We start from the raw sequence: 13,690 nt of genomic DNA on the forward strand, positions 1-13,690 counted from the left end.
AGTTAGAGCATACAGATAATTATACCAAAAAATGTATCTTAGGTAAGTGTGATAGTATGCAGAATCTCACTGAGTTCTTTTGAGCTGTTTGTTAGAAATTTAGCTATTTCTGATGTCAGCTCTAAAGAAACAGGTAATTGTTTTCAATGATAGGGATGTCAATTTCTTTAAGTGATTGGAATCAAAATGATTCAGAAGCATTATTGTGTTTCTACATTTTGATTGTGAAATTTTCCTGTTGTTTAGAGTAGGATTCTAATATCTTGACTGAAAACGCATCTACAGGGAATGCTAAAAGGTTTCTTATTCTTTCTCAGACATATACACTATGTGATCAAAAGTATCCGGACACCTGGCTGAAAATGACTTAAAAGTTTGGGTTGCCCTCCATCAGTAATGCTATAATTCAGTATGGTATTGGCTTGCCTTTAGCCTTGATGACAGCATCCACTCTTTTAGGCATATGTTTAATCAGGTGCTGGAAGGTGTTTTGGGGAATGGCAGCCTATTTGTCACGGAGTGCTGCACTGAGAAGAGGTATAGATGTAAGTCGGTGAGGCCTGACACAAAGTTGGTGTTTCAAAACATCCCAAAGGTGTTCTATAGGATTCAGGTCAGGACTCTGTGCAGGCCAGTCCATTACAGGGATGTTATTGTCGTGTAACCACTCCGCCACAGGCTGTGCATTATGAGCAGGTGCTTGATCATGTTGAAAGATGCAAGTGCAAACCCCCAAATTGCTCTTTAACAGTGGGAAGCAAGAAGGTGCTTAAAACATCAATTTAGGCCTGTGCTGTGATAGTGCCATGCAAAATAACAAGGGGTGCAAGTCCTTCCATGAAAAACATGACCACACCATAACACCACCGCCTCCGAATTTCACTGTTGGCACTACACATGCTGGCACGTGATGTTCACCGGGCATTCACCATACCCACACCCTACCATCGGATCACCACATTGTGTACCGTGATTCGTCACTCCACACAATGTTTTTCCACTGTTCAATCCTCCAATGTTTATGCTCCTTACACCAAGCGAGGTGTCGTTTGGCATTTACTGGCATAATGTGTGGCTTATGAGCAGCCGCTTGACCATGAAATCCAAGCTTTCTCACCTCCTGCCTGTCATAGTACTTGCAGTGGATCCTGATGCAGTTTGGAATTCCTGTGTGATGGTCTAGATAGATGTCTGCCTATTACACATTACGACCCTCTTCAACTGTCAGCTGTCTCTCTGTCAACAGATGAGGTCAGCCTGTACACTTTTGTGCTGTAAGTGTCCCTTGACGTTTCCACTTCACTATCACATTGGAAACAGTGGACCTAGTCATGTTTAGCAATCTGGAAATATTGCATACAGACATTATGACACAAGTGATGCCCAATCACCTTACCACGTTCGAAGTACGTGAGTTCCGCGGAGTGCCCCATTCTGCTCTCTCGTGATGTCTAATGACTACTGAGGTCGCTGATATGGAGTACCTGGCAGTAGGTGGCAGCACAATGCACCTAATATGAAAAATGTATGTTTCTAAGGGTGTCCAGATACTTCTGATCGCATAGCGTATGTCTAACTGGAACAGTGTGTATAATGAACCAAGTTTGTATCCATATTCATATCTGTATAAAATGAATAAGGAGTGCTATGTGAAATCAACACTATGTCACCTAAGGTACCACATTAAAACTTCTAGTAGCTAAACCTTATTAACTACAGATAACCCCTTTTGGACCAACATGTTTTGTCCTTTAGAAATTAATCTTCTTTTAGGTTCCTCGTCTTTGTGAACCAAAGACATTGTAGATAGTGCCATTTTCACCTACACCTTGATTCCCCAAGAAATCAAACCTGACTTTCTTTTCAGTTTTGGATATTTATACCTATAGTGTACAGTAAAAATACACACATGGCATTTAAGTTACTTTTTTGTCATTCGTACATGAAAGATTGACTAATAATTTATTAAAATGTCATAAGTAAAACTTTGTAGAAAGTAAAATTATTATTATTATTATTTTTATTTATTTTTTTTTCTCTTCTCCTCCCCCCCCCCCCTCCCCCCATCGATGTCAACATTATCCTTAAGACATTTCAAAGTTGATTTCTTTTTGTGTTGTCCACATCATGTCTGCCCCTCTGCTTTCGTCAAATAGTGTCTATGATTATGATGTGATATGGTATGATATCTTGCTTCTTATGGCATTTCCTTCTCTGAGGATCGGAGAGAGTTTGCAAGAGACCTTCTCATAAAATGTTTTTGCCAATACTTAGTAAGTTCGGCATAGTTACCCATTGTGTGAGTGCATCAGGATGTTGGCATTCTTTCATGGTTTTTGTATTTCACATAAAGAGTTGCCAAGCATTTACTGCTGATACATTTAAAGGGAATATTATGAGTTACCAGTACAATGTTTAACTTTTAATTTGTTTTCTATATTTGACAGCATTTTCTTCATATAAGTCTATTCCTTCCATAGGTTAGGTTATTTTTTATTCTGGGTAACATAGTACAATTGATTTTGATTTTTTTCTTAGCTGCTTGATCTATTGTTTGGTTTTCCCAACAGGCCTGTGTGAGTCAACAGTGAAATTGTCATTAACATTTTGCATAGACTAAAGTAATTATTGGATTCTGATCAGCTGAATGGCAAAAATAATCTCTCCCACTCTTAGGTATTTTCTTGTTGTCTCCCAAAGGAGTGGTCCCAACTCTTCGATCTTACAATCTTATTGTTATTATACCATGATCTCTTCATAGATCTGCCAGCACCTAGTATTGGGATAGTGTTACCTATTCTCTCTCGTTGATATGTAGCAGATTGCACCAAATTGTGAGGATGAGAGAAAAGGCATGAGGCCTTATAAACTGTATCTAATTGGATTACCATATGTATATTGTTTTGCTCCCTGTCTCCCATAAAATGGTATCATTGTCTTGATCAGCAACAAATTTGCATCCTCATGATAAAATTACATCAGTTTTTAATCAGTATTTCCACAGAGGCCATTCCGTAGAAAAATTTTGTTTTCTGAATTATGTTTGTCATGATTTTCATAAGTATGTTCCATGCCATAACAGAAATAGCCTTCTTCTGAAAGTAGTTAATTATTTCCCAGTATAACATTGACCTAACCTACAAAGCTGACAATAACCAGATACAAGTGAAATTGGGGGAAAAATACTTTCAGCCCATTAGCAAGTAACATCTAGCTGCATATTTGTAGCTATTTTTGGCATACTAGCTTGTGTTAGCAGCAGTCATGGAAAAGAAGGTCCTCACCAAAGAAAAGTTTAAACAATTTAACAGAATCGATACTTTTTCTGAAATTAAGAGAATTAGTTGGGAGTCCACTCCTTCCCTGTTAGATAATATCAATAAACCCCCGATTCTTTAAGAAACAAATTCCCATGTATAAAACATCTTCAAACAAATGGGTACTTTGCAAATGAATTAATTTTTTAAATATATACCTTTAAGCATGTAAGTGAGGAAAGGTCAAGGAAAAATTTGAAATTATGCTAATAGTTCATTGGAAATCACTGAGCGTGCTCATTATGAAATGCTGGGTGAATATAAATGGAGTAATTGGCTCAGCATTTTGGGCAAAATGTAGTTTTTCATGCATCTCAATGTTTATAACATTGTATCTCCTGAACTAGTATGTCATACAATGATAAGATTTTTCGGGTACATTAAGTGATACTTTGAGGATATTGTATGCAAAACGTGTTGTGAATAGGATTAGTAGTAAAGAAGTAATAAATTAAATTTTTGTGCCTAATGGATTCAAACTGTAATATTTGCCTCATTGTGTTAAACTGCTCACATAATATTGTAAGTCTTAATGAGTAGATTATGACAGCATTTTAAATTCAGCAATAATTACATGAAATATTGAAAATCAATTTTTCCCCCCTCACACTGCAACTGATACTGCATTCTGAGCTAGCTTTTTAGTAATATAGATAATTAAATGGTCCGTAGATCATTTGCACAATTTCTATCAAAACAGTGTGGAAAAAGTCACTTTACAGGCTATGTATACTTAATTGGTTTGCGAGTGTCATCACATCATCCTTTTTCTTTGGCCTTTGTCCCACGTCTATGTTGGGTAATTTAAAGGGTGGCAGGGTGCCCTTCCTGTCACCTGTCTCCTCACTGCTGTCAACTTCGGGTTTTAATCAGCTTTCTGTGGCTAGTATTATGTGAGCTGCACTGTTTGTAGGAGTTGTTCAAACTGTGGCACTTTCTTGCAAATGCTTAAACAGTTAATCACTAGGATTTTAATACTCTTACTTGCAGTGGTTATTTCTTTGTATCTTGTACTGACACTTCTGGGCCTCTTACAGCTATCGTTACCTGAACTGGCTGAAGACACACTTAATGTAAAAAGACTCACACAGTCAGCCACCTTGGTAGCAGCCTCTGGTGTGTAGTGCACATCTGACTCATTTAGTGGAACTCTACAGTTCTCTACCTTATGGCACAATTCTAAAAAGTTGCTACCATGCTTGTCCTAGAATCATCAGTCTCTGGTTAAAGTCTTCACTTGTCTCAGAATAAGGGGCCACAATCAGTTCTGGGGACAATGCCACAAATTGTCAGCTTCATTGCAACTCTGTGGTCAGAGCTGGTCTTCTTAATCTTCTTCTGCTAATCACTGGAATGATCAAAGTATTACTTCAGAACTCAGATGACAGGGATCATTTGTTCCAGTGTGCACCACAATTTGCAGTTAGTTCCACCCTGTTTCACTGGAATAACCTCTTCAACATGTTGAATGAGATCTTTAGGCATATGCACTGAGTGTATATGATGATCTTTCCCATCCCTTGCTGCCATTTTGTTAGGGGTACCATTATTTGTCATATGTTTGAATTGCCAATGATTAATAGGCTCTGACCCTTTTGCATTTGCTGCTTCTTGATACAGGACACAGCAGGTGAACTGAGTCTCACTAGTTCAATTTTGGTGTCATTAGAAGACAGGACCTTGAACTTGTTAGGAGGATGGGTATAACATCCTGAGTTTTCTTTGGTCCCTGTCTCCCCTGTACAAGGCACCTAGCCCTACCACTGCCACACTACTCACAGTCAAGTGGACAAATAGTGATAGATCCCGTATTTCTTGCAGAGGACAGTGCTGAGGTACCTTTGGTATCTGCTACACTGCTCTCAAGAGTCTTCCCAACACATTCATTTGCAGCAGCTTCCAGTCACTTGTCAGTAGTTTGAGCAATTTCCAGCTATGTACAAAAGTTAAAAAACTTGCTCTGTGTTTAAGAAGAGCATTTGCAGTGGGGCTGCATTGTGTCTGGTACTATGTTTTACAGAACACTGAACAAATAACCTTAAAATAAGCTTGCTGATTCTCTTTTAATTTCTGGATCCGTCAAGCTAAAAGTATTACTAATTCCCTTTAAATTAATGCACAAATGAAATTTCTGTTACAGCAATAGAAAAACGTAGGACAAAAGTTTACTTATTTCCCGAAACTTTTTTGGATTATACTCACTATTCAACCCGAAAATAGTGTTAATTTTTGATAAAAGCAGCCAGTATATACTCGTATTGAAAGAAAAAACTAAATGTGACATGATATGTCAATTATATGATGTGCTGCGCTAACTAAATCACAAATACTGATTTAGTATCAGATAATATGCATGATACAAGTGAGTGTTGTTATGAACAACCCAGATGTGTTTAAAAAACTATAAAAACAGAATATAGAACAAATATTACTGCAAATTTTGTGGAATAAAGTAATGATACTTGAGTGAAGGTAGTGAAGCCTAACGTGGGAGCCCAGTATGAAATTGCACAAAAGGTGGGACAAGTGAAATAACGTGGCTTGTTTCCAACTGTGGTGGGCTTTTTATCTATTTTTATTGGTTACAAGGCTGTGACATGGGTCAGCTTAAGTTGGGGCCAGTCTGGTGTCTTTACAGAAGTGACTGCACACTGCGGTATACTTACTCTCTAGATCAGGGTCGTCACAGTGTGCAAAACTGCACAAATACACAATGTGCAGACTGTGTGCGGTTGAAGGCTCAGTCTCTCAGCACTACTGTTTATGAAGGCTCAGTCTCTCAGCACTACTCTGTATGTCTCGGCTTTACTCGGTCCTTCTCGGTATACTATGACATTTCATTTAGCAGTGTGATGCAACACTTTTTTCCAGAATTTGGTGAAGCTTATTTTGGTCAACGTGACTTTGCTCAATTAGGCAGTCTAGTGATCTGTTGAATTCCTTTCAAAATGAATGGGAATCACAGAGGGGAAGGATGAGAATTCTCTATATCTATTTTGTAGTCCCATAATCGGTGGGTACTGCAAATTTGCTATGATACAGAAATTCAACAGCACAGAAAGAATTTAAATAATTGGTCGATGATGAAAGAGCTAAAAATTGTAACGATTGACAGATATGGGATTCATTGTTCCGTATATCAAGAAGCATTTTGTGTTAAATATGCAGGCATGGAACACATGATGGAATTGGTAATGAGAAAAGTAAATTTTGAGCAGTCGTATGCCTTAGTAAATCGTCAGTTGCAACAGTTTTTGATGGAATTGAACAGACAGTATGGAGACATGATATATTACTGCAAAGTATTTTGGTTAAGTCTAAGGACATGCCGGGAATGAGTTTGTAATTTAAGCCCTGCTGTTGTTGAATTGCTGAAGTAAAAAAGGAAAGCAAGAATGAAAGTTGGAGGTTACAGGATGGATTGCAGGCCTCAAATTTTAATCGGAGTAGACTGCAGACTGCTCTCAGTATGACACTGTTGGGAGAGAAGCAACTTATTTTTGATTAAGTTCAGTGGCTTAAAGAAAACATGAAATTTGAGCAAGCCATTGTGGCATTGAAAGAATTACAGCAATAGCTTTCTAAACATTTGAGGGCAGTGCCAATCTTATGTTTGTTTTTGAGCGGCTTTCAAGACAGTTTTCAATTTCAGTTGAAAGCACCCCTGTTTATCTACAGATGAAACTGGTCAATATGCATTGTAATTCCAGTTAAAAAGACAAATTATTTTACATTAAAGCTTTTGAGAAGTTCTACATTGTTTTCCTTAGGAAGAGTTTTCATGTCTCCATAACGAGGTCGCAAACACAATATTAGTGTTTTGGTCATCATAAGTCTGTGCATGTGCTGATCAAGTTTTGTGCCACATATAAATTTTGGTTATGTCTTCAGCACACTAAAAACATTTTGTTCGGAAAGCAGTGGAGAGTAATTGCATTTCTTTTGATCACATGACATTTAAAATTGTGATGGAGTGAATTTTTTACTTTTTACTAGCAGCAGCCTTTGGTGTAACATGGAAAATTTTTGACTGGCTTCATCTTTGTCTCAGTCGAATACCGTGGTCATGTGTTTCATACATAATGCACTACTTGTCTTGTGGCCTCAGCTAAGTGTTTGAATTTTCTTTTGTAGATTTGGATACACAACTAGAATAATCTTTTTATAAGAGAACACATTTCCTGCATAGGCTATATACTTTCATTGTATGTCTTGCACTTAGCTTATTTAAATGTCATTGGTAATTGTGCATCTCTCACCACCCAAACCTAATTATACAGCCTTTACTTGTAAAGCAATATCCAAGATCGTTTTACAGTGTGTGCTTCATAATACCAATGAGGTTGAAAGTAGTTAATTTCAGACTGTAATTACAGTTAAAGAATAAAGCCTAAAGCCTATGGAGAAAGAATGTTCTCTTTCAAATGTATGTTGATGATTACTAATTCACAGCTGCATTTTTTTTTCTTGGCTGCTTTAAATTATTTGTTTGCTCTCATGTTCATTCAAAGGGGACACTCTTTCATTGCAGAATTATTTAAAGTGTGTGTGATGTCTGCTGTTTGTAAATACAAACAATGTGAAGGATTCATATTTTCATGTGGTGATAACTTTGTGCATTTTGCCAGGGTACAGAACTTAATACTGTCAACTCCTATGACTGTTTAAACTGTTTATCTGCTGCTGGCAATATTTCAAATTCCTGAATAATAGCCAGGACTTCCCCCTCATGAGTGGACTAGGTGATGATATCATGTAGTAGGTAGAAAGTCAACATATGACTAACAGTGTAAAATGCCTGTGTATTTATAAGTTGGCACAAATGCCCAGGATAAATACCTGAGCAAATGCCCAGAATTCATAAATGACGGGTATTTATGCATTGTAAAGATTGATTAATAGGTGGCACTTACAAAAAAAATTTTAAGCTGATATTTTGTATTGGAAAAGGCAGTTTTTCAAAACTGCTTCTTTAGTGGTTGGGTAACAAAGTTAAAAAAGCTGCTTGAGAGTTGAGGAGAGTTGTCAGGGGAAATAGACTGGACTGTAAACATAACTTTTTACATCTCCAGTGAGGTCAACATGTTGTTGAGTTATGTGGAGGGCAGACATTACAGTTGAATGCTACCAAATATTACTGTTTACTGAGCAGTTTCATTTACTATTTCTTAACCACCTGTGATATTTGCAGTTTTAACTGGTGTTTCCGAATAAATTGCAGTACTTCGGACGCCATGCTGATTTACTGCTCAAACTAAAATGTAGTAACCACTTTGCCGACTTACTTTCTTTGTGTTTATCTAAATTAGACATGTTTCGTAGTAAGAATAAAAGTGAAAATTGTCTTGAGCAAGCCAAGCACAATTGAAAAATCACAGAATTTGGGAATATTAAACAAATATTAGTTCTTAATAAATGCAGCTATGTAATGAGAGAAATGCCACAAGTCCTGTAGAATTAAATGACGATATATACTTGCAGAGCATTTTAAAGTTCATAATTGTGGAACTTAAAAATGGAGTCTGATATGAGAGCATAGTTTCATGATGACAGTCAGTTCTCGGAGTAGTTCCCGAGACAAGACATGCAAAGTAACACAGCTGGTTTTAGCTACAATTGGCCTTTAATTAGCATTCCTCCATCATAAAGCTGTGATGTGGAATGGCAGAAGATGAAGGGTGGAGTTGGAGATTGTAGAGCAGATATGGCACACTCTGGTAGGCCCTCGGTGAGGTGAAGCTGGCTGGAACTTCCGTCATTATGTTGTTGTATTACTTGTGCTCCCAGATTTTAACTTGTTCCAGTTAGGTGTACTTTATGTTTGGATACTGATTTTACTTTATAGAAATAAAATAGGTGCAATATGTACTTTTTACATTGTAACAGAGTAATTGTGAAATTCTATATAAAGAAATGCATGAGAAAGAACCATGTATTAATGAAGTCCCCCTCACTGTGTAAAAGAGAAGGAAATGTTTGCAGGTGAATATTTGATGCAGCTATATCTGGCAATGTAGTAAAAAACTTAACACTTTGCTTGCTTGCAGGTATGAAGCAGAGACAACATAGTATGATGAAATAAGTGGTTTTTATTCAGAAAGCTGTATAATTTGAAGACTATCTGTATTTGCTAATTGCATTAATTACCGAAAGCACAAACTGCTCTGTAGCCCTGCATTCATGATGATGGCGGTATGTACCAGTGTTTTACAATTCAAGGAAACGTTATTTTTGTTGTTGTTTACTTTTTCTGTCATAAATGTTAACAAAAAACAGCTGATAAGGAAGGTCATAGCACTGTAGATAACTGTGGATGTGTGTCATGTTTGTGATAATGCTAGTAGTTTCAGATAGTAAAATAATAGTTGAAACTTTATCACTGGGAATAATAATAATAATAATAATAAGCATCTCATTTGTAGCAGTTTTCAGCTTCAAATTGAGGTTGTTGGTGTTTTTTTTTTTTTTTTTTTTTTTTTAAATCACAGATAACTGGAATTTTCAAAGACGGCTAAAAGTTGTTGTTACATATTTACTACTCTTGGGTGTGTAGAGTTGCTGAAATATGGACTTTTGTTACAGGGACATTACATAAGTTCTCAGATGAAATTTCTTGTTAGCACAACACAGAAACGTGAGAATAATTGATGAGCATGTGTGCCTGCAATGAAGTTATCGTATTTGTTTCTACATAATTTTGAGATTTTTTTTCATTTTCCAATCTATTACTCATATTTTTTTGTTTTGAATATCTGGCCTCTTGTTGTGTCCCATGTGTACTCTTTTTACTGTATGCTATCTGCCTGCAGTGATATATATATATATATATATATATATAGGGTCATTCTGTAGAAAAAGAATCTCTTCTGAGACTGTATCTTTCCAGAGTATAGTCTTCACAACATTCTCCTTCCTTCTTGACTGATCCTGGTTATAGACAGATAATTCGTAATGATGTATTTCAAGTTGATTTGTTCAGTGATTTCAAAGGACAGTCAGAAACTGATGTCATAAGTGCAGTTCTGTCTTGTTTATTCCCTGAGATATTAGTCAGTGCACATTTCAAGTATAACCTATTGTTAGTTTATCCTATAGATGAAACAGTGTGATTGAGAGTTGGATAGTTTGTTGCTCAAAGTAGGGGCAGTGTGCAGTTATCAAATGACTGCACACAAAAACTCCTCTAGTAGCAAAGATAAAAAATAAATGGCTTTTGTCCATTACTTGAATGAAAACCATCATCTCAATTGATTAAGTTGCCTAATCAATTTTTTTCCATAAGGTGGTCAGTGTAGTGCAGATGTTTGATGCACCATTTCTATACTGTGCATGTAGTTAGCCTTGTGGTACACTTATCACGTTACTGTGGAATTTTGTAATAGTGTGAAAGCAGATAATTCTTCACTGTGCTTAGAAGAGCTACAATTTTGATTGGTGGTTGGAAGATCACTCTTTGTTCATGATTCTGTCTATTTTGGAAGATAAAAACATTGATTTGATCACATTTTCATCTTCTTCCTGGGATTGATATTGGGTTCTCTTCTTTAGAGCCTCATTGATTTTATAAGGAAAATACCTATTCATTCTGAATAAAGGCTGTAAGTTACCATTTAATCATGGAGGCAACCATATTGTGGTACATGATCGTGGTAAAATAAGTTTCCAAGGGATCCTACACATGTACAGTATTTGAAAAATTGTGGCATCTCTGAAAACCTAAAGTTAAAATCTGTATGGGTGAGCATGTGGTAAATAAAATCCCATAGATTCCCCACATTTCTCCTGTCAATCTAGAACATCAATAAATGGTAGACATCTGTGTCTCTTCTTTTATGGTGATATTAATTACATGAATAGAATTGAAACACACACACACACACACACACACACACACACACACACACACACACAAACAGAACACTGAATTCTACTGTTTTGAAACAGTGAACAGTGTCTGCTGATGGGGACACAGTGACAACACTTTAATAGGATGGCCTCATAATGAAAGGTCCAACTACACTTGTCAAAATGTACTGGATATCTGCCACATGAAAACTATAATTTTATGCAGTATGACTTACAGCAAAAACCCGTGTCAATGAACCTACTTGTAAGGAACACCTGTTTTTAATAATTATTTTTGTTGGTCCTGGTGAAATTGTTATAAGAATGATGTGTTTGAAATTTGGTTTTTAACTTACCCCACTTAGAGAAAAGGTCCACTTTTAAAAAATAAATATTAAGCAATTTCCAAACTGAAACCTAGCTGTGATGAAATTCCTAAATATTTTTATCCCTACCATCGCTAGGTGGCTTACCACCATTTCTTGGATTCCTACCAAAATGAATTAGGTAGGTAGGTAGGTACGTAGGTAGGTAGTTCAAAAACGGTTCAAATGGCTCTAAGCACTATGGGACTTAACATCTGAGGTCATCAGTCCCCTAGACTTACAACTACTTAAACCTAACTAACCTAAGGACATCACATGCCCAAGGCAGGATTTGAACCTGCGACCGTAGCAACAGCGCGGTTCTAGACTGAAGCGCCTAGAACTGCTCGGCCACAGCGGCCGGCCAGTTAGTTAGTTAATTAGGTTCATATTCCATAGAGCATTTGAACAATTCTTTTATTGAAATGATGTGGAATGAGTCTGTTTACAGGCTATGGATACATGATTAGAGTTAACATTAATTAACGCTTTTCTTTGTCCTTCTCATGCAGCTACACTTAAAAACTAGATATTAAAACAGGAGTTGGTCTGTGGAATAGGAGGACTTGCCCAGGAGAAATGATTTTAGGTTAGATTTAAAACTTGCTTTGCTACCTGTCAAACATTCGATGTTATTGGGTAAATGGTCAAAAATTTTTGTTGCTGCATGTTGAACTCATTTCTCAGCCACTGACATCTTTATTAATGGGCAATAAATATATTTTTTTCCCTCTGGTGTTGTAGGTATAGACATCACTATTCTTCTCAAATTGTGATGGATTATTTATTGAAGAGGTACCTACTGCTGGTGAGCTCCACATATTATTCCCACACTGCTTACCTTTGTGCAATCAATACTTTCTTTCTGTGTGATGAGTTAGCACAGAAAATTGTTTCATAAGGCATTATTGAGTGGAAATATGGAAAAAAGTCAGGAGGTTGGTTATTTATTTCGCAAATTAGCAATTACACGAAGAGCGAAAGTGGCTGACCTTAACTGTTTGAGAAGCTCAGCAATATGCTTCTTCCAGTTCAAGTTTTCATCAGTATTGTACCCAAAAATTTGGAGAGCTATAAACTCCAGTCTGGTCACAAGCATCACCTATTCTATTAAAAGCAGGACTACCTGTGAAAGACACTGGACTCGCATTCGGGAGGACGACGGTTCAATCCCGCGTCCGGCCATCCTGATTTAGGTTTTCCGTGATTTCCCTAAATCACTCCAGGTAAATGCCGGGATGGTTCCTCTGAAAGGGCACGGCCGACTTCCTTCCCAATCCTTCCCTAATCCGATGAGACCGATGACCACGCTGTCTGGTCTCCTTCCCCAAACCAACCAACCAACCAACCTGTGAAAGCAGTTAAGTGATCTACAAACTAAGCTGCAACTGCTGTGCTGCATTCTATGTGGGCATGACAGCCAACAAGCTGTCTGTCCACGTGAATGGCCACTGACAAACTGTGGAAAAGAGGCAGCTCAGCCACTCAGTTGCTAGACAAGCTGCCCAATACAATGTGCTTCACTTCAATACTGCTTCACAGCCCATGCCATCTGGATCCTTCCTGCCAACACCAACATTTCTAAATTGTGCAGGTGGGAACTTCCCTGCAGTATATCCTATGTTCCCATAACTCTGTGGCCTCAGCTTTTACTAGACCCTTCCCTTCCCCCCACATATTCTCTTCTGTGCTCCCACTTCAGCAACACACCAACAACTAGCCCCCCCCTCACTTTCTCTCTCCCCCTCCCCCTCCAATTCTCTCCTTTTCACTCCCCTTCCTCTCTCCTCCTCAAACCTCTCGACTGCATCTACCAGCCCTACCCTGTTCCCAGTCCCCACTACATCCCTACATGCTTCCACATGCGACACTACACCCTCCCACACCCCAACCTGCTGTCTTTTTCCCCTCTCTGCCCCAGCTACCACCTTGCCCCTACCACTCAGGTTGTTACTCGCATCAGGCACACTTGCTCGTGTTCCAGCCCCTGTGGCCAGAGACTGTGTGTGTGTGTGTGTGTGTGTGTGTGTGTGTGTGTGTGTGTTTTTCTACATTAAAAGAAGGCCTTTCGACCTAAAGCGTACATGTATAGTAGTCTTTTTGATGTGCCTGTCTGCAACTCAACATCTACTCTATAGTGAGTAGCAATACTGTTGTGATTAA

The 13,690-nt window shown here is 37.8% G+C and overlaps 1 protein-coding gene across 3 annotated transcripts in view; it reads left to right on the forward strand.

Moving 5' to 3' along the window:
- LOC126248384 (uncharacterized protein DDB_G0271670-like) overlaps nt 1–13,690 on the forward strand; it is a 201,912-nt gene that overhangs the window by 65,663 nt on the left and 122,559 nt on the right. For all 3 annotated transcript variants that reach the window (XR_007545470.1, XM_049949325.1, XM_049949324.1), the window contains exon 5: nt 9,365–9,509. Coding sequence is in view for 2 of the 3 variants with exons in the window: in XM_049949325.1 (XP_049805282.1) it covers nt 9,498–9,509 (12 nt within the window). In the remaining variant the exon portion in view is untranslated. The remainder of the gene's footprint in view (nt 1–9,364; nt 9,510–13,690) is intronic.

The sequence above is a fragment of the Schistocerca nitens genome, chromosome 3 (assembly GCF_023898315.1).
Source record: "Schistocerca nitens isolate TAMUIC-IGC-003100 chromosome 3, iqSchNite1.1, whole genome shotgun sequence".
In the NCBI taxonomy this organism is placed as follows: Eukaryota; Metazoa; Arthropoda; class Insecta; order Orthoptera; family Acrididae; genus Schistocerca; species Schistocerca nitens.